The sequence below is a fragment of the Eretmochelys imbricata genome, chromosome 25, assembly GCF_965152235.1.
Source record: "Eretmochelys imbricata isolate rEreImb1 chromosome 25, rEreImb1.hap1, whole genome shotgun sequence".
Taxonomy (NCBI): Eukaryota; Metazoa; Chordata; order Testudines; family Cheloniidae; genus Eretmochelys; species Eretmochelys imbricata.
In genome coordinates, this window is record NC_135596.1 from 13,545,095 (window position 1) to 13,571,634 (window position 26,540).

General features: G+C 54.4%; 2 protein-coding genes across 2 annotated transcripts; one reads left to right on the top strand and one right to left on the bottom strand.

The window, feature by feature from the left end:
* The first annotated feature begins 1,148 nt into the window (after positions 1-1,148).
* On the top strand, positions 1,149-16,534 carry PCSK4 (proprotein convertase subtilisin/kexin type 4). The gene is made up of 15 exons (XM_077841981.1): positions 1,149-1,334; positions 4,247-4,351; positions 5,244-5,339; positions 5,783-5,911; positions 7,645-7,721; positions 8,487-8,575; positions 9,859-10,031; positions 10,672-10,884; positions 11,155-11,255; positions 11,839-11,942; positions 12,273-12,390; positions 12,960-13,139; positions 13,864-13,988; positions 14,787-14,906; positions 15,951-16,534. Exons 1-15 carry the CDS (start codon positions 1,149-1,151, stop codon positions 16,532-16,534), a joined length of 2,400 nt encoding a protein of 799 aa, XP_077698107.1.
* Positions 16,535-19,207: 2,673 nt separating this feature from the next.
* Positions 19,208-25,398, bottom strand: LOC144280300 (uncharacterized). The gene is made up of 3 exons (XM_077842213.1): positions 24,522-25,398; positions 20,357-20,570; positions 19,208-19,421 (listed from the first exon to the last, which is right to left on the bottom strand). Exons 1-3 carry the CDS (start codon positions 25,396-25,398, stop codon positions 19,208-19,210), a joined length of 1,305 nt encoding a protein of 434 aa, XP_077698339.1.
* Between the last annotated feature and the right edge of the window lie 1,142 nt (positions 25,399-26,540).

Here is a 26,540-nt window from a genome sequence, read left to right on the forward strand (position 1 = left end):
CGGAGAAGGGAGGGCGCAGGGGAGGAGATGGGGCAGGGGAGCAGGGGGGCAGAGAGGGCAGGGGCCGGGTCCTCTTTGGGGGGCAGAGTTGGGGTCCTCTTGGGGGGCAGGCCACACGTGGAATGCCAGGAGGGCTCAGGAGAGCAGCGGGGAGGCCCCAGACGAATATACAGAACTAGAGGAGGGTGAGACCAAGCCTGAGCAGCGGCAGCGCCCTGCAAATAAGGATCATCCCTAGCAAACCAGCTCCCCGGCTGCTCCCCTTGCACGGGAAGCAAGCCTGGGGCATCCTCTGGACAGGGGCTGCCTGCCTGTGAGATCAGGGCAGGTGGGAACCAAGGTAACAGGCGGAGGGAAAAGCCTGATAAAGCGGATGGGGTGCACACAGTGATTGAAATGGTAAGCTCCTGGGGGCAGGGACTGTCTATGCATCCGGTGAAGCGGGCTGTAGCCCACGAAAGCTTATGCTCTAATAAATGTGTTCGTTTCTGAGGTGCCACAAGTCTACCTGTTCTTTTTCTGGATACAGACTAAGACGGCTGCTGCTCTGAAACCTGTCGTTTAGTTCTGTATTTATACAGCGCCTAGCACAGGGCGGTCCTGGATCATGACCCCAGCTCCCTAGGCGCTATCTTGAGGCAAATAAATGATACTAATAAAGTATATTTACAACAATATTTATGACAAAAAGAAAGCCCCCGCCCGCCACAACTCTTTGTCATCTTTCAATCAAAGACGAGGCTCCAGCCCGGCAAACATCATTACGGGAAGGAAAAAACACACCCTCGCCCAATGCTTTAAGAAAACTACAACCCCCATAAGGCTTCGCAGCCAATGAACCACCGCCTCTCCTCGCAAAGCCCACTGGGAGTTGTAGTTTGTTGGGAGGCGAGGTTGTCGAGCCCTGCTGCCTTGGCTTGCGGTTGCTATGGCGACCCCGGCCGGGCCGGGGTGTGAACACGTGGGGTGGGGAAGCCCGAGCAACCCTTCCCCGGCCCGGGAGAGAGGCAAAATCGAGGCCCCGGCTCCAGGCGTAGCGCTAGGCCGCAGATCCCGGGCAGGGCGGGTATTTAAGGGCCCCTTGGCAGGGGTGGCCCCGCGTTCCCCCCCCGGGCAGGGGAGACCCGGTCCGCGCTCTGGGCGGAGCCATGTCGGCGGCGGCTGCCTGGCTCCGGCTCTTGTTGCTGCTGCTGCTGCTGCTGCTGCTGGCCGGCGCCTCCTGCTGCTTGGGCGGGCTCCGCATCTACCTGAGCAGCTGGGCCGTGAGGGTGCCCGCGGGGGCCCGGGAGGCCGAGCGCCTGGCCCGCAAGCACGGGCTGCTCTGTCTGGGGCAGGTGAGGGGCAGGCCGCGGGGGGAGGGGTAAATAGGGGAGTGGGGCAGGGAGGCGGAAGAGGGGCAGTCTGCCAATGCTACCCCTAGCCCCAGCAACCTGGTCCTGGAGCAGCTGGTGGAACTTTCTCTCTGCTGCCCCACACCCTGCTTTTCCTGCCCCACACCCTGTTCCTTCCCCCCAGACCACCTGCTTCCCAAGAGGGGCTGCTCCCAAGCTCTTCCAGTCCTTCCCCACGAATTCAGTCCATTTCCTGTTCCAAACCCCCTTTCCAAGAAATGGGGGGGTGGGAAGAGATGTGTTTATGAGAGGGGGGCTGGGGGCAGCAAAGCATACCCTCCTCCCTCTAACAACACCCCAACATTTGTTCCCCAGATGGAAAAGCTCCTGTTGAGAGCCAGGGGGCCAGGTCACTCCTCCACCTGACTGTCTGCAGGGGGAGCTGATGAAAGGCTGACCTGCTGCAGAAGTTCACACTTCTGCCCTCACATGGCCTGCCATTACAGATGACTCTTCCAGAAGTTACACTGCACCTAGGACTAAGTAGGCGGCTTCCGGCCAGCCCTGCATAGGTGCCATTTGATGTTGCAATCTTTTTCTCCTGCAAACATTGCCTCTTGTTTATCTATTTTCCTCCCCTTACTCTCCCTCTTCTCTGTCATATCTGTGTCTGAGATGCTTTTATCAGGCTCTATTTCTATTTTTAGATGATGACACTCTAGCATCATTACCAAGTCCTCCTCATGCGGCAGCTTAAGCTAAAAGCATACACGATGCATATGGCATTGACAACAGATGCAAATGAATCTTTAAAGAGAGGACCTATTATACAGCAAGGTTGTATAGAATACCACTGGTGTTCAGCCTGTTATCTGGCAATTTAAGGGGAAAAAAGTTTAGTGCAGAGCAGGGTCTCTTTCATTCTAGTTGGCCCATAATTAAGTTTTGGTAAAAAAAAGACGCTTTTACCAAAAAATCCCAGATTAATTAAAACATTTCCATGAACTTTTTAATAATGTAATGGTAATACTAGAAGGGAATGCTTGCTTTTCCAAATGCTGCAGCCCATAACTCTGTTCAGCATTCCCTAGTCTCTCTGGATGCATTCTCTGCACCTTTTTATTTATATTTATTTAGAGTGTTTTAGAACCTAGAGGCCCCAGTTGAGATTTGGGGCCCTGTTTCTGCTAGGTTCTGTACAAACGTTTTGTAAAAGACAGCTACTGTCCTGAAAAGCTTACAGTCTAAATAGACCAGACTGATAAAGGGTGAGAGGGAGGCAGAGGAAGTGACTTGCCCAAAGTTATGCACCAGGTTAATGGCCGAGCTGGGAATAGAACCCAGGTGTCCGGAGTCCCAGGCTGGTGCTCTATTCACTAGATCATGCTGCCTCGCTAGCTTACAGTACCTTACCTAACACAAAGCCAGCCCGCCAGTTGACACTCTTATCTGAAAGAGAGCTTTATCTCCTTTTAGTTCTAAAAGGCTGGCAGCCATCATCCTGCCATGTATCCCCGTAAATCAATAAGAGATCAAATTCACCTTCTCTTCTCTTCTCTTCTACAATTCTCCTATACAACCAGTTTTAGGCCTCAAGAACTCCACTGGAGCAGCTGTTTGGTTACAAACAACGTCTTCTCCCCAGCTTTTAATCTGATCTTCTGTTATACCAAAAACAAGCCACCAACTGACTTTCCACCTTGATTTTTCAGATATTGACCTACCCATCTTCCGTGGTGCTTTCTTTGATCATACAATGGCTTGCCCTCTTCATAAAATCCTGGCAGGAGGAATGCTGGTGCTTCATGCAGCCAGGTGTCCCACTAATTCAATGTCCCCTCATTCAGACCTCGTTCCAAAATCCATTATCTTCTTAGTCCTTTTTCTTTGATTCCTCTCCCAGTCACTCTCTGAATTTACTCTAGGATTCCTACTTATCCTTTATTCTGGGTGCTCAACATTGCACTATTTCAGAAGTCTCAGCAACCATTCCCCACCTTCCATTCAGCGTGAGTCTGGGTGTTTTGAACATCTGTTTGCTCCTTTTCCACCCTCCGTTGTTTCCTTGGCAGTATGTTTCCTACAAGGTAACGTTTCAATTTCCGAACCAACCTTTATCCGAGTGGTGCTTTGCTAAGTAACAACTACTTATCTTTACCATTGTATAGGCCTGTTTTCAGGGTAACTCAGCCACATGAATAACCTGAGCCAAAACTTGCCACAGAATGTTTTTATCTCTTAAGCAGAGGATCTGTGCTTGCAATTGGATATTACAAGGATTTCCTCTTTATCAGCTCCACCTCTGTGTCCTTCCCTAGCTTTCTGCTGTAGCATCCAAATGGCCTCATAGAATATTTAAAAGGCTGTGCAGATCTTTGTCATGTTTTTCCCCTGTCTTTTGCTTTAAAAGACGTCTTTTGCTAACCGATTGTGGAACTAGCTCTCTACACTTGGTGTGTTCATGGCTGGGGATCTTCAGTGGATGCCTGTCCTTTGGGGAAAACAAAATTCCATTCAAACTGCCATGTACTGTGGTTTTATCTAGTGCCCCATGACTGAGTAAAATGGAAACGTGGAGAGACCCACCCCAGTTAGCCAGCAGTTGGGAGGCTGATCAGAAACATTAACTCTCCATTACTCTGAAGGGAATTCTAAAATGACAAAGGCAAACGCAGAAGGGAAATTCCTAATGCAACAGGCCAGTTAAAAAAAAAAAAATCCACCCCACACAACTCTCTCCTGTTTTTAATATATTAGAATATGGCCAGGGAAAGTGCTTATAAGGGGGAAGAGATCTAGCTTGTATACTCAGAATGCCAGATGTTGCATTTTATTAGACATACATGGTTAATGTTTCTGGTGGCTTCTGGTTGTCACCTGTGTCCTAGCCTTATACATAACTCTTCTTTCTGCAGATAATTGAAGGGGAACACTATTACCATTTCAAACACCGAGGCATGGTGCAGGAATCCCTGAACAGACACTGGGGCTGGCATGTGCATCTGAAAAGAGAGCCCAAGGTGAATAGAGTGTAATTTCCGGTAGAAGCTCAAAAGAACTTCAGCTTGCTAGAAAATGTTTGTGAATTTTAAGGCTAGACGGGACCATTGTGAGCATCTAGTTTGGCCTCCTGCATAGCACAGGGCAGAGAATATCACCGAGTTACTCCTGCATGGAGCACCTAACTTCTGGTTGAAACATAGCATGGCCTCTTTCCTCCTGTCAGAGCTAAGGTGGAAAGGGATCGGCCAAGGCATTGGCTTCCATGGTTGTCTATAAATACTGCAGATCAGGCAACGATTGAATGGAGTTGCTGTGCTATCAAACCAGCATGTGTAGCCTTGAATGCAGGGTCCCACCTACTTTGATAGCCCGTCCCTGACAGTGACCAGTTCTTCAGAGGATGGCAGAAGAACTAATAGTATGTTACTATCCACGGTTTGTTTGGTGGAGGGACTTTCTTCTTGAGTCCCAGCTTGTGATCAGATCCAAAGCATAAGGACCTTTTATCTTATCATGAGCGACTGCCAATGTTGTTTTTCCTAGACGTAGTCTGCTAGAGGCAAACCTTGAATGCATTTGCCAAAGATCTCCTCGTTCATTTGATGCCCTGTCAGTTAAAATGTCTGTAACAGACTTTGGAACTGATTTGGTTAGGAATTGATAGAGGGTCTTTTCTGTTAGTGCTTTACAACCACAGACGAAAGCTTCAGGGAATGAGATCTACTTCGGTGGCTATGGCAAATCTCCAGGTGTCTGGTTAAAATGGCCACTCCACCAAGCCAGTAGAGCATGGAGGTGTAAATGGTATGGGAAATGTACGAGAGGTGACATCTGTCACTGGGAGTAGACCGGCAAAGAGGAACTTGCCGCTTTCCCTGGCATTAAGAAGGGTGACTCCCCTCCATCTAGGTTCACTGGTTCGAGCAGCAAACGCTGAAGAGGCGTACGAAAAGAACCATTGCTGTCGTGCCAACAGATCCTTGGTTCCATAAACAGTGGTACATGGTAAGAGTTTATATTCTGTTACCTCCTCCTGTCTGATCCTCCTCTAACTCTGCTACTGTATCCTCGTGGTTTAGTGGTCCATGCGTTCTAGCATTTAGAGCAGCCAACTGGGTGCCAGGACTCCTGGCTTTTATTCTTCAGTTCTGACTTGCTTGAGGAAGTCACCATTGCATGTCTCATTTTCCTTAGCTGTAAAGTAGGAATAATACTGGTAATAAATCAGAACAATCTCTGTCATTGGAGGTTTTCAAGAGCAGGTTAGACAGTTACCTGTCAGGGATAGTCTAGATAATACTTAGTCCTGCCTTGAGTGCAGGAGACTGGACTAGAAGACCTCTCAAGGTCCCTTCCAGTCCTACGATTCTATGATTCGTAAAGGAGATTCATAGATCACAGGCCAGAATGGATCTTTGTGCTCAAACCTGGTCTGGCTTTTGTTTCAGAACAATGACATCCACCCAGACCTGAATATCCTCACGGCTTGGAGCAAGGGGTACTCCGGCTTAGGCGTGGTGCTGTCCATCCTGGATGACGGACTGGAGAGAGACCACCCCGATCTGTCTGCTAACTACGTAAGATCAATCTGAAACTATCCAGGTGTCCCAAGGTTGTGACCTCCACAGCTGAGTCGTTTGGGATCGATCAGCTACAACCAGTTGCTTCTTTACAGCATATTCCCTGCAAGGAAGAGGAGAAGCTGTGAAAGAACCTTTGTCCTGGTGTGGTGGGGCTCAGCCCTGGGGAGCCCAGCCTCTGGACGGCTGGATCAAGAGGCTTAGGGAAACTTCAGAAGTTTGAAATGGCTTCTATAAAAGAAATATCAAAGACCAAAGAAACATGACAAGATGTAATTAGAGGAAGCTGCGTCCGAGCACATGTTTAGAAAACAAATGGAGAAATCTCCTTAAGTGATCACTTATAGTGCATCTCATAAGTCCTCTAAATAGCGCAGAAGTTGGGTTGACTCCTCCCTCCCAGCCATATCCTCCCAGAGTGACAGCATGCAACAGCTCTCAACCTTTCCAGATGACTGTCCCCCTTTCAGGAGTCTGATTTGTCTTGCGTACCCCCAAGTTTCACCTCACTTAAAAACTACTTGCTTATAAAATCGGACATAAAAATACTGTACAAAAGTGTCACCGCCACGCTAATACTGACAAATTGCTTCCTTTCTCATTTTGATCATATCATTATAAAATAAATCAATTGCAATATAAATAGTGTCTTGACATTTCAGCGTATAGTACATAGAGCAGCATAACCAAGTCATTGTCTGTATGAAATTTTTAGTTTGTACTGACTTTGCTAGTGCTTTTTCTGTAGCCTATTGTAAAACTAGGCAAATATCTAGATGAGTTGATGTACCCCTCTGGAAGACCTCTGTGTACCCCCAGGGGTACGTGTACCCCTTGAGAAGCACTTGGCTAATGGACAAAGCACTGGGATGGGATTCAGGAGACTTGGCTTCTATTCCTGGCTTTGCCACAGACCTGCTGGGTTATTTTAGCAAGTGACTTTTTAGCTCCTTGTGCCTCCATTTCCCCATTTAAAATGGGGATAAATGCTTTGTAAAGTGTTAGGTTTCCTAATGCTCTTGTCAAAACGCAGAGTAGCACCAGTTTAACCAAAGGTGTGATTATAAGTAGACCTTGTCAAACCAGTGAAAGTTGTGTGTAGGACCCTATATTGATTTAAACCTGTTTTCTATTAGTTTAATTTGCATCTAAGTTAAAACTGGTGTAACTGGGTTTAAACCAGAAGAGTGATCTACAAAGTTGCGCTGGTTTAATTAAATCCTGTTTATTAAATAACTTTAAAATTAATCCCAGTGCTCTTTGTGTGTGTAGATAAAATCTTCTTTCTTGATGGCTGGACTGTAAGAGACAAGTGGTTGCTGTGTTTGAATATAATTGAGACAGTAACCCAGTGGACTGAGCATAGGGCTAGGAGCCAGGAAGTCCTGTTCTAATTCTGGCTCTGCTACTGAATTGCTTTAGGTAATCTCTGTTTTCCTATTGTTAAATTATTAGGCCAGAAGCAACCACTCTGATCATCTAGTTTGCCCTCCTGTGTAACACAGGCCATAGGATTTCCCTGGATTAACCCCTGGGATATTATCAATACCCCATAGGAGCACATGGTAACACTTGTGAAGAACACTCACAATGTGGAGTGCTACATAGATGCTGATTTACCTGGTTGTTGGCTTTGTTTCAGGGGTTAAAGAGAATGTATAATGTCATTGTAACAAAGATATGCTTTCTAAAGCAGGGTCTTCTCACCTTTGTGTTTCCTTTTGCTTTAGGATCCCCTTGCGAGTTATGACTTCAACAGTAATGATCCCGACCCACAGCCTCGTTACAATGTCTGGGATGAGAATCGGTGAGTTTCTGCAGCAAACGGGGGTGCTGCTGCTTGGGGTGTCCAGATCTAAATCCCCTGCCTTGGGGATTTTGTCTCTCTGGTAGTAGAGCTAATCTCCTGGGTCGTCGTCCTGGTGCATCATGAGATTCACTATTACAATGCATTGAGGTGAAGAAGGTGGAAGCTAATTCTGTCCCTGTACAATGAAGGACTGGGGTTACAAAGCATGCATGTTCCTGTGGGGGGACATTCGGGCACTTGGATTGGAGTCAGAGGGATTTGCCTCAGGATTTCCCCTACCTAAGCAATGACACTAAGCTGCGTCTCAGCTGTAGTGAATGTTACCAAGCGCTCTTGATCTGGCAGGCTCACCAGTGCATGTGTGCAGGGTGCAATGTACCCCAGAGTGTCCAGTACCTTGAATTCCCAGCTGACTCAAACAGGAGGATCCTAACCTTGCATCTGGCCCCTCCTTCTCTTACGGTGACCAAATGTAATGCTATCTGGGCCATCAGGCAGGCTGGGTATTTTCAGTTGTTCTCTCTCTCATCCCACCTGCCAGCACTTATTGCACCACTTACCACAACTTGCACTGACTGAGTTGTGCCCAAATGGAAAGCGACCCCCAAGGTGATTTAAGGAGGGACCATCCTAATGGAATATTCCAGGGAGAGGAACAGCATGCGCTGTCCATCGTGGCAAGGCAGAGTATATGGGGGAATCTGGCTGTTTGGCTGGCAGATATGGCTGTGGTGACTTTTGCTTCCTGCCTCTGTCCCTCAGGCACGGGACACGCTGCGCAGGAGAGGTGGCAGCTACAGCCAACAACAGACTCTGTGGAGTCGGCGTCGCCTACAATGCAAAAATTGGAGGTAAGCGACCTGCTTTCCTGGAGTGATACCTTCCAGATCTCCTGGGAAGGGAAGGCCCGAGCTTGCCCACACCTCTGAGGGAGTGCTTGGCCCCAGAACAGGGACTAGGCTGTACAGCATAAGGGCAGTTCTGCAGGCATCTCAAACCAAACTCTTGGTTAAAACTGGCTGCGACTATCCAAAGAGGCAGCACGGTCTAGTGGATTCAGCACAGGGCATGAGGGCAGGAGCTCCCGAGCTCTGCCTATTACATACTGCACGGTTTTGGACAGTCCGTGAGGACCCGACGGATTGGGTTTTTATTTTGCAGCAGGAGCAAGTAGCTACAAATCCATTTGAAGCCAATGGGAATTACAGATGCTCAGCACCTCTGTACATCTGGTCCCTTAACCTCTGTGTGTCCATCTGTAGAACAGCAAAAACCTCATCCCTGCCTCACCACGCTCTGTGGCTACGGAGATTGACTGGTTAATGCCTGGGCGTTGTGCTGAACATATACAAAGTGCTCAAGGTTAGGCTGACCTGGCTGAAGCTGGAGCCTTGCGTGATACTAGAGGGAGCTCTTGCCTAGCTGCTGCAAATACATTAGAAGAGCTGTTGGCTAATTTATGATTCAGGCCCTACCAAATTCACAGGCTATTTTGGTCAATATCAGTCATAGGATTTTAAAAATTGTACATTTCATGATTTCGGCTAATTAAATCTGAAATTTCACAGTGTTGTGATTGTAGGGGTCCTGACCCAAAAAGGAGTTGGGGGGGGGGGAGGGGTCCACAACATTATTGTAGGGGGGGTTGCGGTTCTGCTACCCTTCCTTCTGCGCTGCTGCTGACCGCGGCGCTGCCTTCGGAGCTGGGCAGCTGGAGAGCAGCGGCTGCTGGCCGGGAGCCCAGCTCTGAAGGCAGCAGCACAGAAGCAAGGGTGACAACTCAGCAACCCCCCCTAAAATAACCTTGTGAACCCCCTGCAACTCGTTTGTGTCAGGCCCCCTAATTTGAGAAATGCTGGTCTCCCCTGTGAAATCTGTATAGTATGGGGTAAAAGCACCCAAAAGACCAGATTTCACTGGGTGGGGACCAGATTTCATGGTCTGTGATGCGTTTTTCGTGGCTGTGAATTTAGTAGGGCCCTAGGTATGAGGCTACCGTGGAGGCTTGCATGCTCATGTCAGCAACTGGAGACGCCTGCTTGACCTGGAGTGGGAGAGGGCTCACTGGCCCATCGAGGGCAGCGCTGGCTCAGAGACCTCTGACCTAGCTGCCCTCTCTTCCCTGGCCCCACAGGTGTGAGGATGCTCGACGGTCCCATCACGGACCTCGTGGAGGCTCAATCCTTGAGTTTCCACCCCCAGCACATCCACGTCTACAGCGCTAGCTGGGGCCCGGAGGATGATGGTAAAACTGTGGAGGGGCCTGGAATGCTGGCCCTGGAAGCTTTCTACAAGGGGACAGCAAGTGTAAGCACCGGCTCTGGGCATGGCTCCTCTGCCAGCTTGTTACCTCTGAAAAGAGCCTTGGCCTCTGGTCGTCAAGGGGGTTTGTGGCTTCTGAAGGGGAGGGATAACATAGGCTAGCCCCCCAGCAGGCCAGCTCTGGGCCAGGCACCTGGGGCCAGTTCAGGGAGGAATTCTGCTCCCCCCTGCACGACACAGCCCTGGGTGCTGGGTGTTTTTTTGCCCTCCACTGAACTGTCCGAGCCAGCCTGCTGCGAAAGGCTTGGCTAGCTAGAGCCTTGGTTTAATCCACTACGAACAATTGTTGGGTATAATTTTACATGGAACTAGCCCCGCCCTTCCTGTTTATTCCCATCTCCCTCCGAAATAGCACCCTGTACGCATGCTGCGGCAGGTGGGGATTGGTCAGCTTAACTACAGCGTATTGTTTCCATGGAAACTAGGTCAGCTGTACCCAGGACCCTGGAATATCAGTGTCTGAGGGTCCGCACTGCGAACTGACCAGGGAGCCGGGAGGAGCCCTGTGTCACATTAGCAGCATATTAACGCCACTGCAACAGCACGGGACTCCGTCCCGACACCTCCCCCTCCCCCCCGCCCCACGCAGTGTAACACTAGTCCCAGCTTGCTCCCCTCCCCACAGGGGCGCGGCGGCCTGGGATCTCTCTTCGTCTGGGCCTCTGGCAACGGCGGCATCCACTCCGACAACTGTAACTGCGACGGGTACACCAACAGCATCTACACCCTGTCGGTGGGCAGCGCGACGGAGAGCGGCCGGGTGCCCTGGTACAGCGAGGCCTGCGCCTCCACCCTCACCACCACCTACAGCAGCGGCACCAAGAGCGAGAAGCAGATCGTGAGTCCCCCCCGCCCATTCCTCTCTCCCCTAGGTTAAGGCTGCACTCGAGGGCCCACCGCAGCGGGGCCCCAGCCAAGAGGCGGCTCAGTGGTGACCCCTTCTGGCCGACTGGGGAGCCGACTGATGGCTCGAGAGTTCTGCCCTTCATTTCACTCCTTTACCCGCACAGGCCAGCTCAAACCCAGCAGAGGATTCGGCCCAGAACGTATCTTGGCATCTCTCTGAGAAGCCAATCCCACGGCTTCCTTACCTACCCTCTCTCCCCAGGTGACCACTGATCTGCGGCATCGCTGCACCGACAAGCACACGGGCACCTCCGCCTCTGCCCCCCTGGCTGCAGGGATGATCGCACTCGCTCTGGAGGCCAAGTAGGTAGAACGTGCGTTCACGCTGCACTCCTACCCGCTAAGGCTGTTCCTGCCTTGGCAACGCAGCCACTACCCCCAGGGAATCTGCTAGGGCCTCTTTCCAGCGTCACTTAGAATGTCTGTAGGGATTATGGTCAAAATATCTCCCCATCGCTCCGACAAAAGCAAACACAGTATCTAGTCATGTGGAGTCAAAATCGCTCATGACCAGGGTCGCGCAGTCTCCTCTCCAGGGATACAGTTCGGGAAACCAAAGCTAGCGCCCCCTCCCAGCTGTTCAGCTTCCTGCAGGAAACCCAGTTGGTGGGTCTCCATCCAGTCCAAGTGGCTGGGTGTCCACCCCACTGTCTGCCCTAATTGGCAGAGAAGCCAAGGATGGAATGAGCCAAAGATGCTCATCTATTAACCCTGTAACGCAGCCTCTCCAAAGCACTGGAGACCAAGCTGGGACTGCCTGGAGAAAGCTTGCCCGTGCTCTATCTGCTGTGTGGATGAGCAGAAGCCACCTGCCCTCTCACCAGCCCCAGAGTCACCTCAACCTTTTGATACAGGAGACCTTTCCCAAAGTCCTCCTTGTCTCTAGCCCAGCACTGACCTGGCGCGACATGCAGCATCTCGTGGTGAGAGCCTCCAAACCAGCCCATCTGCAGGCAGAAGACTGGGCCCTGAACGGAGTTGGACGCAAAGGTGAGGCTGCTCGTTAAATCTTTACTCAGTGCAGATTGCTACCGGGACCCAGGGATCCTAGTTACATCCGCCATGGTATTTAAAAGAACAAGAGGCTTGCAGCCCTTAACAGTCTTTGTTGGCTGTTGATGGTCTCCACTAATGCTGCAGCATCTAGACCAAGTGCACCTTCCATGCTTGCTGTGAAAGAAAATGCTGGTTCTTTGGGTATCTAAGAGCTGATTTTTCTCCAGCAAATCTGGAAGCAATAAGCTACCACGAGTCACGTCTTAGCAGTCCGTTGTTGAGGCTCGCTGATACTTCCCTGGGCTGGGTGTCTCTGTTTTTCAGTGAGCCACCATTACGGCTATGGACTCCTGGATGCTGGTGACCTGGTGGACCTGGCCAAGAAGTGGACTACAACCAGGCCCCAGAGGAAGTGTTCAGTCAAGGTTGTCTATGCACCCCTGTAAGAGAAGAAATTCTGTTGGAATCTGACCCCTTGTGTTGCGCGGGGAATCCTGGCAGAAAAGCCTTTCTGTGCACAAAGCAGGAGCTTCCCGTAGACACTTTCTCAGGGAAATGAGACCTTGGGATGGGGATCAGATTTTCAAGTATGGGTTGGATACATACAAACACCACAGCACTTCAGGAGGTCCTGCTGTTGCAGTTCTGTGTGGGTGTTAAAGGGGGTGGCAGCAAAGATTAGTGACTGCCTGTCCCTCATATTCATGGAGGCAAGAGCTGGGTCACTGGGGGCCCTCCCCCAGAAAAAGAATAACCCTGCCTGCAAAGCATGATCCCCATCCTCTGCTTGGACCCTATGAACTTACACCCCAAAGCTCTGCTCTGCTTTAGCTCTGGTTTGCTGGATGCACCAAACCTGATGCTGTTCCTTTGTGGTTTCATTAAAAAATGTGTGCTGAAGCAAGAGGCTTTAGTAGCAGGCTCTCCTGTACCTGATCTCATTGGGTTTCTGGGCCCCAAGCCGAGGGAGAGGGGCAGACGCCTTCACCTCCTCTTCTTGTCTCCTTGCAGGGAGATAGGCTCAAAACTCACAGTCAGCAAAAAAGTCTCCACCTGCATCGGGAGGACCAGGTATATCCGCTCCCTGGAGCATGTCCAGGTCCGCATCTCTCTAAGCTACAGCAGGAGAGGGGATCTGGCCATCTCTCTGACCAGCCCAATGGGAACCAAGTCCACCCTGGTGGCCATCAGGTAAGGTACCAGTAGGAAGTGTTTAGCTCACACTTCCATGGGAGAAGGTGCAGCCTCCAATGATCAAATGGGAATTTCATGGATATAGAGATTTAAAACCCAAGTCTTAGGGAATATGATTGCTCTAAAACAAGTTGTGGCACTAGGATAGGAGTTCTCAACTTGCGGGTCACGACCCTCCAGAGAGTCACAAACAGGTGTCAGGGTTACAGCCGCCCTGCCCTTCCCATATTGCTAAAGGTGAGTGTGCAGGGGGCAGGGGGGTCCTAGCTAGATGAGAGGTAGGTCATTTCTCTATATGGATCCATTGCACTGGGGACATCAGAACTGCTGCACTGGAATGGATCCATGGATTGTCTGGTGTGGTATCCAGTCTCCAACAGTGGCCAGTGCTGACTTCTTGAGGGGAAGCCACCAGCCTCCACAATGTACTAGATTACAGGGGCACAGGTTCCTTCCTGACCCAAGCTGGGGAGCAGCATATGCCCAGAAGAGTTACCCCAGCAGGGCTGTGAGGTGACGGCTGCTTCGAGAAGTCTTCCTGCTAGAAAGGCAAATGGTTGAGGCAGCCAGTTCTCCTGGCTCTGGTACGTTTGAAGCTGCCATTGTAAGAACCTGGACACTTGTCTGAAGCTCACCTCTGGGTTTCTGAAGTGCATCCTCTGATCTTCTCGTGTCCAAATTCTGAAGGGTTTGAGCATTTCCCTTTCCTCACCCCCGCTAGGCCATACGACACCAGCAACCAGGGCTACAGGGATTGGTCCTTCATGTCCACGCACTTCTGGGACGAGGACCCACAAGGCACCTGGACGCTCTTCCTAGAGAACAAGGGAGATGCCTACAACACAGGTGAGCGTCCCCGCCATGCAGGAGACATATGCAAGAGCCCATTTGCTATCGCTACAGCTGCTTTTCCTCTGGTTAGCTGAGGCTGAGCAGAGTTCAGGACAGGCTGCTGAATGGCTCAGCAAGTGGGGATGTGCCTAAAGAACTGGAGCGATGATCCCCTGTAGGCCAGCGAGGAGTTCTAGGCAGCAAGGTCTCTTCCTGGGTTAGTTGTTACTTACGTTGCCATCTCCCAGTGGGAGTGAACTGTTCCCAAAGACACTGGTGTCTCCCAGATGGCCGTTCACAACTCTTCCCCTGAATGCTTGTGCAAGGGGAAGCTGAGCCAGAGTTAATCCCTATGCACCAGGAACCAGGTGGTGCCCCTGAGCCCTGTTACATTTCCTCCCCTGTGCACCCCTCCTTTGCTGTCCTCTTTATCCCATCCTCCTGCACCCCTCAGTGTACACAGGGCCTGGACTAAATTCCCTCTTCTGATAGGGATTTTGGAGCTAGTGAGGTTGCACCGCTTGGGATCCTTTAAAGCTCCCTTGCTAGGGGCACTCTCATGTATCACGGCCTTTAGCACTGGGATGGGGTGGAGTGGGCTCCGGCTGTGAATGGCCATGGCGTTCGTTTACTAACCTGTCCAACACCCGGTGTCCCAGTGCTCATCCATAGCACCTGGGGTTAACCCTTTGGGCCCAGAGCTCCATGAAGCACCCGTGCAGGTGTCTTGTAGGGAACTCGTGGCATTTGGGATCATGGGCTCCCCAGCATCGAGTCTGAAGCCCCTCCTCTCTTGAACTCCCTGCCCCCCAGGGTTCCTCACCAGCTTCGTCCTGCAGCTCTACGGAACGGACGAGGACATGATGGCCAGGCAGGTAGCAGCCTCCGTTGTGAGCGAGTGCGTTAGGCGGGACTCCAAGGGAACGTGCGAGGGTGAGTCGTCCTTGTTCTTCGTTACCCCCCTGGCACCAATAGACTCACTAGCACAGGGCCCCAATGGGGCTCTGTTGTAATCCTCAGGCAAAGTCAAGAGTTATCCACAGCCACGTGGCCTGACCCCCACCCACCCCCAGAGCAGGCAGGGCTCTGCCAGCACAGCCGGCCACCTCGGCTCACCTCGGAGGAGACCATTTGCCTGGTGAGCTGCGGGGGAGGTATGTCTGTGCAGCAGCCTGAGGATGCTTCCATGTTCCCTTTAGACTCTTCTGGCTGGGTCTCCCGAGTAGCCAGTCAGTGGCCCTCCTCAGCGGGGTAGGGGGTCACTGAGTGACAGACCCCCCTCCTTGCAGCGGTGCTGCGCGCCGGGCCCTGGCCATACTGGCATCTCCTGCTGGCCCCAGGAATGAGTTGGGGAAGCCTGCTGGTGTCCTTCCCCCTCCTTCAATCAGGCATTACAGTGGGGTGTGGTTGGCTTGGCCAGAGGGGCTGCTAAGCCATTCGGCTTGAGCTCAGCAAACCGGGCCGGCCTGGGGCTGAACCAGTCTCAGCCTTTCAGTCCCGCAGGCAGAAACGCTCTGCTTCTTATCAGCATGCCTGTCCCTCCTTAAGCCTGAGGGGATATCAGTGCTCTCTGCAGCAGGTTGGAACTAGAAATCACCTAGATTCCTGGGAGTCACAGGTTTGAATCCAGGCAGGGTCAATTTAACCCTTTGTCCTGCAGAGAGCAGTAAGTGGCATTCCACACCTGCAGGGCTTCCTTGGAGGAGACCTTAAACACCAAGGCCCAGATCCTCCAAGGTATCTAGGCTCCTAACAGCCACTGAAATAGCTTTGTGAATCTGGGTCCAGGCTCCCCTCTGCTGCGTGTGGGCACTGGCCATGCCTGGGCACCTCAGTAAGATGGGCTGTAAGCCCCTTCGTGCCCCACAGCTGTGCAGCTGGCTCTGCTGGCTGTTGCCCATCCACCCTGCAGAATGCAGCAGAGGTGGCTGCATTTCAGCCCGGGGCTCATGCTAACTCTTGCCCCTCTCCCTGCAGAATGCAGCAGCCCCTTCTATGCGTTCCAGCACCTCTGCCTGTCCTACTGCCCTCCCCACTCTTACAACCGATCCAGGAGGTCTTCCCGCCTGAATGGGAGCCCACACCCTGTCCAGGTCTGTGCCACCTGCCACCCGTCCTGCTACACGTGCCGGGGGGACACCGCCAACAACTGCACCGCCTGCCCCCCCTTCTGCACCTTCCATGAGCTCTCACACTCCTGCTCCCCGCCAGCGTATCCCTTCCTCTTTCCCAGCAAGCCTGCAGAGGGGCAGCATGTCGTCCTCCTCGTCCTGGTGATCCTGCTGGGCGGGGGCCCTCTCCTCGTGGGCATCCTCTGCATCACCTGCCATGGGGTGTCCCTCGCCGCCTCCTGGAGGCAGCGGAAGGGGCTCTGCGCTCTGCCCACAGCCACTGGCTTGGCAGGGGGAAGTGAGACTGGGACCAGTGCTAACACGAGAGGGGCTGGGTGCTTAAATGAGCCAGGGCAGCTGCAGGCTCCTCGGCCACCAGTGGAGGGCAGTGCTGGCCATGTAGCCCAGACACTGCCTGCAGGCCATGCTGCTTCCAGACTTAGAACCTGAGACCACCCCCCTCCCTGTGAAATAAATCCCCTATTGTCAGTCAGAGCTGGCGCCTCCTCTCTTGGTGCATGCAGGTTGGACTGGAGTAGCAGAACCAACCCTAGGGGCTGCCATGACCCCTGCATTGGCTATCACTACCCTGCCCCCGCATCCCTGAGCCTCAGGGGCTGGAGAGTCAGGTGGGGGGGCTCCGTGCTCCTCTGCGCCTGTCCCTGGCTGGAGCTCAGCCAACGTGGCTCTTGGGGGCTACTGCACTGGCCAAAGGGTTGGCCCAGGGCTGCAGCATTGCGACAGCAGCCCAGCAGGTGTTCAGGGTATCGCCTTCCCCGCCCCGAAAGGAGGGAGGGAGAGTGAAAACTGATGAGTCGAGAGAGGATTTTCCTGTCCCTCTTCTTGCTGGAGGAGGGCGTTTGATACCTCAAATGCCTGTTTAGCTGTGAGCCGATGCAGCTTTGCAGGTGGGAGGGGGGGAATGTTAAGCTGCTAGCTGTACGGCTTGGCCCACAGAGCCCTGGGGCTCTTGCTAGGTAATGAAGGACCAAGCCTTGATCTCTTCAGCCCAGAGCATCAGAGGCCTTTAGGAACCTAATGCCCATTGAAAGCAATCGCAGCTTGGTGCCAAAGGCTGTTCTGTGAGGCTCTGGGCCTGCCCTCCTGCAACCAGCTCCCGCCATGGCTGTGTGCTGCCGAAATCCCTCAGTTGCACTGATCCCCCTTTCAGTAACAGAACAGCAGGGCCTGAAGAGGTAGAAACAATATTTTATTTTGTTCAGAGGTTTTTGCCCAGGGAGTTTCTACAAGGACCCAGCTGAGCAGAGTGGTGGCCGCTATCGCTACATGTAAGGGCCTTTTTGTGCCGGAAGGAGCCAGCCAGACCCTCCGCTTGGATTTCAAGGGAGTTCTAGCAGCTGTGGAGCTGGGCCCAGGCCTGCACAATGATTGTATAAGTGGAGGAGGGAGGCAGGTTTCTGTTCCACGAACAGAACTGAGGGGCTTGGCCTTGGGGGCAGCTTAGACTCAAGTTTCCCTTCTCAGAATTCACCGTTCAGGTGCTGTCACCTCTGGGCAGAGCGGAAGTGGGGAGTTACCTCTACTCAGCCAGGGAAGGGAATACTCCATCCTGGCACTAATCCTTGGCAGGGAGCAGGGGGGCGGCAAAGGGAGGAAGCCTAGAGCCTGGGTGGGTGTTTTTCTGCCTCGGGCAGTGGTGGAGTTAGAATCCTTTGGGGTGATCAGACCGAGGGGTGAGGTGAGATCTTTTAGTGGCCTGACTTCTGGGATGAGGGACTATAAAAGATATGTCCCCACCAGTCTTGTCTCTGTAAGGTCCTGGGCCCAGCACTGCATATTGACACAATACCACTCCATGTCCCCACCCAACAGCACTAACAGCCGTCTCCTGTCACACTACAACCAACCAGCTCCCCTTCCACCCGCTGCTTTACCAGCCACACGGGCTTGCTCCTGCCCCCTGCATCCCACACAGCTCACCAGACAGCATCCACACTCCTCCTGCAGCCAGCCCAATTTCCCATTCCTCTGTACCAGTCGTCACTCTGCTGCTCTGGGAGCAGGGGCCACCCCCCGTGCGGAGCAGGGCAATGCTGGATCAAGTCCACTGGCTACTGCTCTGCTCCAGCTCGTCACTGAATGGGATGAAATCCTCTCTCCCAGCAAGCCACTGCTGCCCCTCTTAAATCAGAAAGTCACTTTGATCAAGAGTATTTGGGATCATAAATGCACAGAGAAGGGCTTAATCCCCCCCAGCCACTCACAGAACTGAGTACCTGGCTTGTGCCTGCAGTCGGTGTTATGTAACTTGCCGGTACGTGTGGGGGTTGGGTGGCAGAGACAGGAAAGGACAGCTCCTCTGGGCACTGCTGCAGCTGCCAGACCCATGTTTGTGGGGTGCCCTGGCCCCGTAGAGGAAATAGCAATAAAAACAACAGAGCTGTAGCTGAGAATTTCAGAGCCTTCTCCTGGGAGTTCTGGCTAATTTTCAAGGGCAACCAAGCCAGGCTTTTGACCCAGGTCTGGCCTTGCCAATCTGCCAGGATTAGCATGTCCTTAGGATGCAGTTGCTCATCTCTCTGCCCTGGCTGCAGCAGCATGCCAGAGGGAGGTAGGAACAGGCCACATCAAAGGGAGAGGCTAAAGCCCCTCTCCTCTGGGCTCAGATTAACCTTGGTCATGCTGCAGAGACAGCTGCGCCCCTGGTACACAGCACGGGAGGGAGGGAGAGACCAGGCTTGGAGGGGATCTCCCTGGGCAAGAATCTCTATCTGTTACAGTATCTCCTAGGAGCTGGTGCTGTTTTGCATGCTGCAGGTGTTCGGATGGGAAGAGCCCTTCCCACACTGTGCTGTGTGCTGGGCCCTGCTGCTCTGTGCTGTCTTAGTGACCGTAGGGTGGAGGTTGCTAAGAAGTTGCCTTCAGCTGTGGGGCTCTTCCATCACTCAGCCTTGCCCAGCTGTGGGGGGCAAGGGGAGGGGGACACACAGCTGGGGAGGGGCCAAAGCAGGGATGCAAACAGGGTAGCACGGCAGCTTTATGCTGCCTTGTGCACTGACTGTTGTGACCGGCTGGCTGAGAGGTAACAGGACGTCCCTCCAGGGTCCAGAGTTGGAGGCTGCTGGAGCTCATGACTCTCCCTGTCCTGGGCCATCTCCTCCTTCAAGTGCTTTGGGTCGCTGGCTCCCACGTGGGGGCAGGCGTGGCCCCACCGCCGGCCCCACCCGCTGGAGAGGGCGCGAAGAGGAAGGCGAAGCCCAGGTCGTACAGACAGAACAGGTTGTAGCCAGTCATCGCCAGGGCCGGGAAGAAAGCGAGGCCGAAGCCAAAGCCACGGTAAGCGCTGCCGACATGGAGGCTGATCCAGTAACAGCATCTGCAGCACAAAGGACAGAGAGTTCGCTACCCATCCCCGGCGCACCAGAGGGCTGAGGGCAGCTCGCCAGGTGACTAGCACATGTAGTGCCCAGCAGTGGTGCGTGATAAGGATGGACTCCCTGCCCTGGGGAGCTTACGCAATTCATGGAGAACAGGAGTGGAGACCAGGGTGGGAGAGAACATGAGGATCATGCAGTTACTTGGGAGGTTAAAGGTCCAAGTGGCTGAGATCATCTCTATCCAGTACCCATCATAGCCTCCCTCGGCCGTTCATTTGACACCAAGTCATTCCTTGCCCAGGCTGCAGACTCTTGTTGAAAGCTCCCCCAGCCCTCCCCCGTCTAAGAAATCAGCCAGCCAAGGAGATGCAATCAGGGTTAAACACCTGCCAAAGAGATCCGGCTCAGAACATGGCTGGAAATAAACAAGAGGCTCTGAGAAGCTCTCCTGTCTGTTACATCACGGTAGCGCCTACTGACTTCTACAGCCTGACCGCTCTGTGGATGCTGCTCCGGGCCAGCACGCAGCCATGCCGATGGGGGAAGGAGGTTTCTGGAAGGCAGTGCAGTCCGAGCAATGGGCTGGGAATCCCTCGCAACAGTCCTGAGGCAAGCAACAGGCCGGGAGGGGCCACCAGCTCAGTGGGGAGATGCAGTTAGAGGGGATGCGAGGGGAACTACACCCAAAACAGCTCAGTGCTTCAGTTCCCACTGAAGAGCCAGATCCTCAGCTGGTGTGAACTGGCTTCAGTGGAGCGACGATGGGCAAGAGTGGCGCGTCAGGCCCCCGAGTTGTGTCTCTACTAAGGAGGAGCCGGACAAGAAGCATTTAACTGAATCTCTGTGAGGTGCAGGAAGGGGTGTGTGGGGGAGGGGATTAACTGGGTGCATTGTCCATGCTGCCCACTGGCCATCTCTGGTCCCAGCGTCTCACCTGCCAATGGAGAAGAGCCCGGCCAGGATGGGGATGAGGCGCAGGTGCTCCTGGGCCAGGAACGTGGCCAGCACCACCATGTTGAGGCCGAAGATGACAAACTGCTCCATGGAGCTGGTGACGTACAACCGGTGGAGCAGGACAGGCGGGGAGCGCGTGTCCAGCGGGTCAATGGCCACCGAGCAGAGCTTGGCGAGAGCCCCGAACATAACACCTAGGGGCAGAGCGGGATGAGGGGAGAAGGGGAGAGGTTTGCATCAGACACCACAGCCAAACTCAGGCTCCTTCATGCTTCTGAGCGCCGATTCCAGGCCCTGCTGTGCTCTTGCTGAGACAGAGCCACTCTCGGCCAACAGCACCAGCAAATACAGCGCCACCCCCATGTTCCCTGTCCCCAGACAAAAGAGCTTGTGGGCTTGGCAGAGCCCGGGGGTAAATGTGGCTCACCCAGTCCCTGGGTACAACTCCTCCCTATTTTATCAGTAGCCGTTCAGTGACCACCACGTGCTCGGAGCTGTACCAGACCAAGAGTTTATAGGGCCCAGAGTACTGGGCATTTAGGGAAGACCACTGCAGAGATTAGGGTGGCACTCAAGTGACCCAGATTCAATTCCCTGCTCTGCTAGACTTCTTACATGGCCTTGGGCAGGTCTTAGCCGCTCTGCACCTCAGAGCCCCAGCCCTGCCCTGCCTCACGGGGAGTTAAGGAGGATGAAGATTGCGAGATGCTCAGGCACTACGACAATAGGAGCCATAAATACCCTAGATAGATGGCAGCCAGGACTTCTGGGTTCTATCTGTGGTTCTGCCACTGTGTGTAACCTCAGGTGAGTCATTCAGCAGCTGCATGCCTCAGTTTCCCCATCTGTACCATGGTGATAATAAGCATCAATCTCAATGCAAAGCCCTAGGCGCCACTGTACCAGTGGATGGAGATACCTCACAGAGGGCCGAGTCCATTGGCTGGCGAGGCACAAGGCAGGACACAGTGGGCCTCAGGAGAAGTATGAGACACGCACCTGATCCTACACTTAAAGCCTTGAATGTGTGGCTGCACTCCATCCTGTGTGTCCTGCTACCTGTCTCCTGCTGAGCCGAGAGGCCGGCAATCTGCATGTCACTCGGGCTAAACCTTACCCACCATGCAAGAAGGGGAAGCCTCAGTTTGTAAGTCTCAGAGGGCAACCAGGACTTCCCTGTACAGGCTGTAGCAATCAATGTCACTCAAAAGGTCAGCCCTGCTACCCTTCCTCCTCCCCAGCTGATACCCCCGCTGCCCCTCATCAGAAAGCCTCCTGGTCACAGTGAGATTTTCTCCCCTGAATTAATTCCCTGGCAGACAGGAATCAAAAGCCATGATCAAACATTCAAGGGCAGGTGGAGCTGACTGCCCTGATCTGGCAAGTGCCAGCAGAGGCTCAGAACTGGGTCACTAGGTGGGGAAGGTCGGGGGGGGGGGGTCCCTTTTGATCCCTCCCCACACAGCCTCCTACCAGATGCAGATGAGAGTTATTAGTGCATGGAACACAGAGAGGGCAAATTTCCTACGAGTGCAGCTTTTTTGGGGTGGGGTCTGGAACCTAGATCATGGAGCAGGGCCGTGTTTGTGCAGATCACGGGTCCCGTGCCGTGCCAGGGGGGCTTCCAGACATGACCATGCTACAAATAATCAATCATTATAAGGGACTGTCTCAGGGACTGGATGTTCAGGAGGTGCACAGCAAATTCACATGAGCAGTGAGTCCAGGCCTCCACCCCACCCAGCACCCAGTGAAAGGAGAGGATAAGCCAGCTGGTCATGCAAAGCCCAGTGCATTCAGCCCACTGCACGCCTCCAGACTAGACATCCAAGGCCCATCTAAGTCCCTAGATAGGTGCCTTTGGTTTAGCGTCTGATCAGACTCTCCCTAAGCTCAGGGGCTGGCTAGGCAGCTGCTGCAGCAGCTCCCACTCCTCTCTCATTAAGGCAGGAATGCTAGGCTCAGGGATCCTTCCAAAATCCAATTCCAGGCCAACAGGCCTGTGTTTGCTCCCTGTCCCGCTTGCTGTTTACAGAGATAACAAAGAGGAATGTTCTCTGTAATTAAACTGTCTCCCCGCGTGCCTTCCACGGGAGATGGACGGGGGCTGGGGCCCGGCAACGTTCATCCCCTGTGCTGACAGCACCGAGACAGCGGGAGATGCATACAAGTGGCAGAAGTGCCCAGGCCAGGGAGCAGCTGGGCGTGGGAGACGGAGCTCGGGTGGCTGGAGATGGGAGTCAGGCCCAGAGGACATTCCTGGCTTGGCTGGTGGTGGAAAGGTCTCTGCCAGCACTAGGGGCCCTTGGGGGGCTTAACTGGAAATCAAAGCAGTGACCGTGCGTTGGGGCGACTTCTTTTTCCCTGTAGACTCCAGCTCTGCCACTGCCCCTGCTCGTGGAATAACCAGCTGTTCTCAGCCATCAGGGAGGGGACTGGGGATCTGGCAGGTCTTCTCCACGGCCCATAAGCGAGGTCTCTGCAGGCATCTGCAGCCCCACACACGCTGCTCCGACCCATGGTGGGAGTGGGAGTATTGTGCTCCTGCCACGGAGGTGCTGAGACTCCACAGTGAACTATAGGACAGTAGGCTCCAGGGGCCATGTCTGCCCTGCAAGGGCGACCTCGCAGCACTCACTAGAAGCCTGAGCCAAACCGATCCAGTGGAACCTAGGGAGGGGGTGGAATCTCCATCCTTACAGGTTTTTACGGCCCGGCTTGACAAAGCCCTGACTGGGATGATTTAGTTGGGGTTGGTCCTGCGTTGAGCAGGGGGTTGGACTAGATACCTCCTGAGGTCCCATCCAATCCCGATATTCTATGATCCTATGAAACACTCCAATGGCCTTTGGATCAGGCCCTGAGCAGCCATAGTCCTGCCCCAGCAGGCGCTGGGCTCAGTGCAAAACCCGGGACAGATTATAACAGGGCTGGTGCCACAGTCCCGGTTTTGAATGAGGAGTGGGATCTCCCCAGGACATCAGAGGGTGATGGGTCATGATTGGTGGCTGTTGTGGGAGTTGTCCACTCCTGGGCTCACTTATAGGGAGATTTCCATTGCCAAGTCAATGCACATTGCAGAGACCCCACTGCTGGGTAACGAGGATGAATTGGTGACGGGGGCTGGCAAGCCCCAGCCACATGGCACCCCATGGAACACAATCAGCACACAAAGAAATTAACTGGGGTGGGGACCACATCTTCCCTCTACTGCATTCAGCACCATGGCCAGAGCAGGGAGGGAAGTGGGAAATGAGAAGGTAGAGGGGAACCCCAGCTGAGGGCAGCCATCCAGCCGGGTGTGCCTGCAATAGACAGATGCACCCGCACTTGCTGGGGGTCCGGGGAGCAGCTTAGCTGGTGACGCCATCCCATATGGCACCAGGCCCAGTAGGAAGTGGCTTTTCTGTCACCAACAGGGCAGAGTGAATGTCTTGGTATCTCGTGTTGCAGAGCATGGAAAGTCTGCTGCCCTTGGGACTCCAGACTCTTTCACAAGAGCCCAAGTGAGGAATCTAAAATGAATGGAGGAAGGTCTCCGGAGAGGGGAGCCCCTCACAAATACCCATGTGCCCAAGGGGGCTAAGGCCAAGACACGGGAGTCAATAGAAAGATCCTGAGACCCTTGTGTGAGGGTCTCAAGAAAGGCAGATGGGCCAGAATTCTGCTCTCTTCATCCGGGTTCCTAAGCAGATGTTGCAATGACCCAGGTCTGAGAAATGCCAGTTGCCACCCTCCTCCCCCGACAGTATCATTATCCCCATTTTACAGCAGGGTAAACTGAGGCACGGGGAAGGGCGTGGCAGAGCCAGGAATAGCAGCCCCCGGCCCCCTGCTTTCACTGCTCAATAACTCTCCCTCCGAAAGTCAGGACTAGAGCCCTGGTGGCCAAACTAGCATCCGGACCAGCCCCTCATCACCCTGCCCCCTCGTGCAGTCGCACTGTTCACCGATGCAAGGGGGGGTGCAAAACACCACCATCCCGATGTGCACTGGGGTAAACTGCACCAGGGACAGAGCCACGATGGGTTGGGGGGTGGGCAGGCAGGGTGACAGCTTGGGTCCCCCAGAAGCTTGCCAGGAGGAGAGGAGATTCCCTCCTGACCCCTGCCCGGGCCCTGAAGCCCGACGACCCCTGGCCTTACCAAGCATGCTGGGCACCACGGCGATGAGCAGGCAGCGCAGGGCGAAGGCCGCGCGGCTGGCCAGATCCGGGCAAAGCGGCGGCTCGAAGGGCAGGAGGTAATAGAGTCCGTAGAGGACCCAGGGCGCCAGGAGCAGCGAGACAAAGACCGAGGACACGGCCTTCAGGTGGGAGCTGGTGCAGCAGCCACAGCACTTCCCCGGCGGGCGAGGGGTGGGCTCCTCGGGGCCACGGGAAACCGGCTCCACACCTGAGCCGAGGAAGGGCTGCTCCTCCCTGGGGAGAGGCCGACCGGCCGCGGGGCGTGCCGGCCCCTCGCTGTGGGGCTGCGCCCTGCTTGGCTCTCTGCCAGCGGGCAGATGCTCCGTGTGCTGCACCATGGGGGTCTCTGCCCCCACCCTGTCCAGGAAGCAGGTCTCCTTGGGCACTGCCATCGCCACACTGTCTGCAGGCCCCGCCCAGCCGGCCTCCCGTGGGTCGCAGCCCCATGGAAGGATGAGGTCTTTGGGGTCCATTGCCATGGGAAGCCTGGGGTCCCCCTGCACTGTGGAAGGCCGGGGGTCCTCCCCCAGGAGAGGCCCAGCCCCCTGGCTATGTATCCCCTCCACCGGCTCAGCCTCTGGGCCTGGAGAGTCGCTTGTAGCCAGGCTGAGGGAGGCCTCCTCCTCAGAGGTGGAGTGCAGCTCCTCGACGGAGGACTCGGGGCTGTCGGAGACAGGCGCCAGGGAGATCTGGGTGTCCAGGTCCAGGAAGGGCGAGAAGGAGAGGCGGCTCGGGTCTATGTCCTGCAGCTGGTCGATGAGGTCGGCAATGGACTCCTTGACACTGTCAAACTCCCGCAGCTGGTGGCAGCTGGCTGGGGCCTTGGGGGCTGTCATGGCTGGAGGGGTGGGGCTGCAAGGCAGAGACTCGTCAGAGCCCGGGGGAGAGAACAGGGTGTCCGACCCCCCTCCTGTGCCTGGCGATCCCCAGGCCTCATCCGCTCTCCTGGCAGGTGGGTCTCACTATCATGGAGGGGGAATCTGAGAGACAGAGAGGGGACGGGTCTTGCTTAAGGCAACTCCACAAATCAGTACCAGAGCCAGGGAAAGGACCTGGTAGTCCTGACTCCTGGGCTCCCTTGATCTAACTACTAGACCCTGTTCCCCTCAGAGGTGGGAAGTCCAGATTCTCACCTCTGAGCTAACCGGTGGGACTCCTGACTCCCAGCCCCCTGCTCTAACCACTAGGCCCCACTCCCTGTCATTGCTCCTGGGAAAATGCAATATGCCAATCTCTTCCAGCAAGGTTTCTCATGGGGGTGGGGGGGAGGTAGTGACCGACAGGGACATTTTATTGAATTTGATTTGATGCCTGAAAAGCAGCTGTCACCGCAGATCTTTCGGGGGGGGGGGGGGGGAAAGAGGGAGCTCCATGTTATGTGGGGCAGGATTTCTCTTGGAGGGACAGGTGCTGTGATCCCCTCTCTCCTGCTGGCCCCGAGGATCAGGGCTAGGGGCTCAGTGCTCTTAGCGGAGACAGGCCTCTGCTTCCCTGGTGAGCAGGCTCCTCCTGTAGCCTGAAGATGCGGCTGAGACCCTGGAGCTAGATGGAGGGTGCCACCCCTGGGAAAGTGCTATGCAGACCCAGGGCTCCCATCAGGGCAGAGCCCTGCTGCCCCACAGCTTGTGAAGGGAGCTGGGATGGGGCTGGAGGCCGGCTCCAGCCAGCCAGTGTGCAGTCTGGATTTCAGACCCCATAGGGTCCAGGTGTGACAGGAGCCAGAGGGTTCAGGGGGAGTGGGGAAAGCTTTGTCTCCATGCAGGCTGCAGGAGGGATGAATGGGCCACTGAGCAGAAATTTCACCAGTCTAAGACAGAACTCGTCCCTCCCCCAACGCAGGAGAGAGGGGCCCTGTGGGGCACAGCCCATGGGCTGGATGAGCCCTCAGGAATAGCCCCCGAATGTGCCATGGGGAAGCTGTGTCCTTATAACAGGGGCCTCATCACTGCAGTGGGACAGAGGACAAGTGACCCACACC

What these genes read in the sequence shown, in the direction of transcription:
- PCSK4 (XM_077841981.1), top strand. Translation starts at nt 1,149, where the DNA reads ATGTCGGCGGCGGCTGCCTGGCTCCGGCTCTTGTTGCTGCTGCTGCTG. An exon ending in CTACAATGCAAAAATTGGAG is followed by an intron (nt 8,576 to 9,858) that starts GTAAGCGACCTG and finishes CTGGCCCCACAG; the next exon opens with GTGTGAGGATGCTCGACGGT. An exon ending in GAACGGAGTTGGACGCAAAG is followed by an intron (nt 11,943 to 12,272) that starts GTGAGGCTGCTC and finishes TCTGTTTTTCAG; the next exon opens with TGAGCCACCATTACGGCTAT.
- LOC144280300 (XM_077842213.1), bottom strand. Translation starts at nt 25,398, where the DNA reads ATGACAGCCCCCAAGGCCCCAGCCAGCTGCCACCAGCTGCGGGAGTTT. An exon ending in CGTGGTGCCCAGCATGCTTG is followed by an intron (nt 20,571 to 24,521) that starts GTAAGGCCAGGG and finishes CTCTGCCCCTAG; the next exon opens with GTGTTATGTTCGGGGCTCTC. An exon ending in GGGCTCTTCTCCATTGGCAG is followed by an intron (nt 19,422 to 20,356) that starts GTGAGACGCTGG and finishes TTTGTGCTGCAG; the next exon opens with ATGCTGTTACTGGATCAGCC.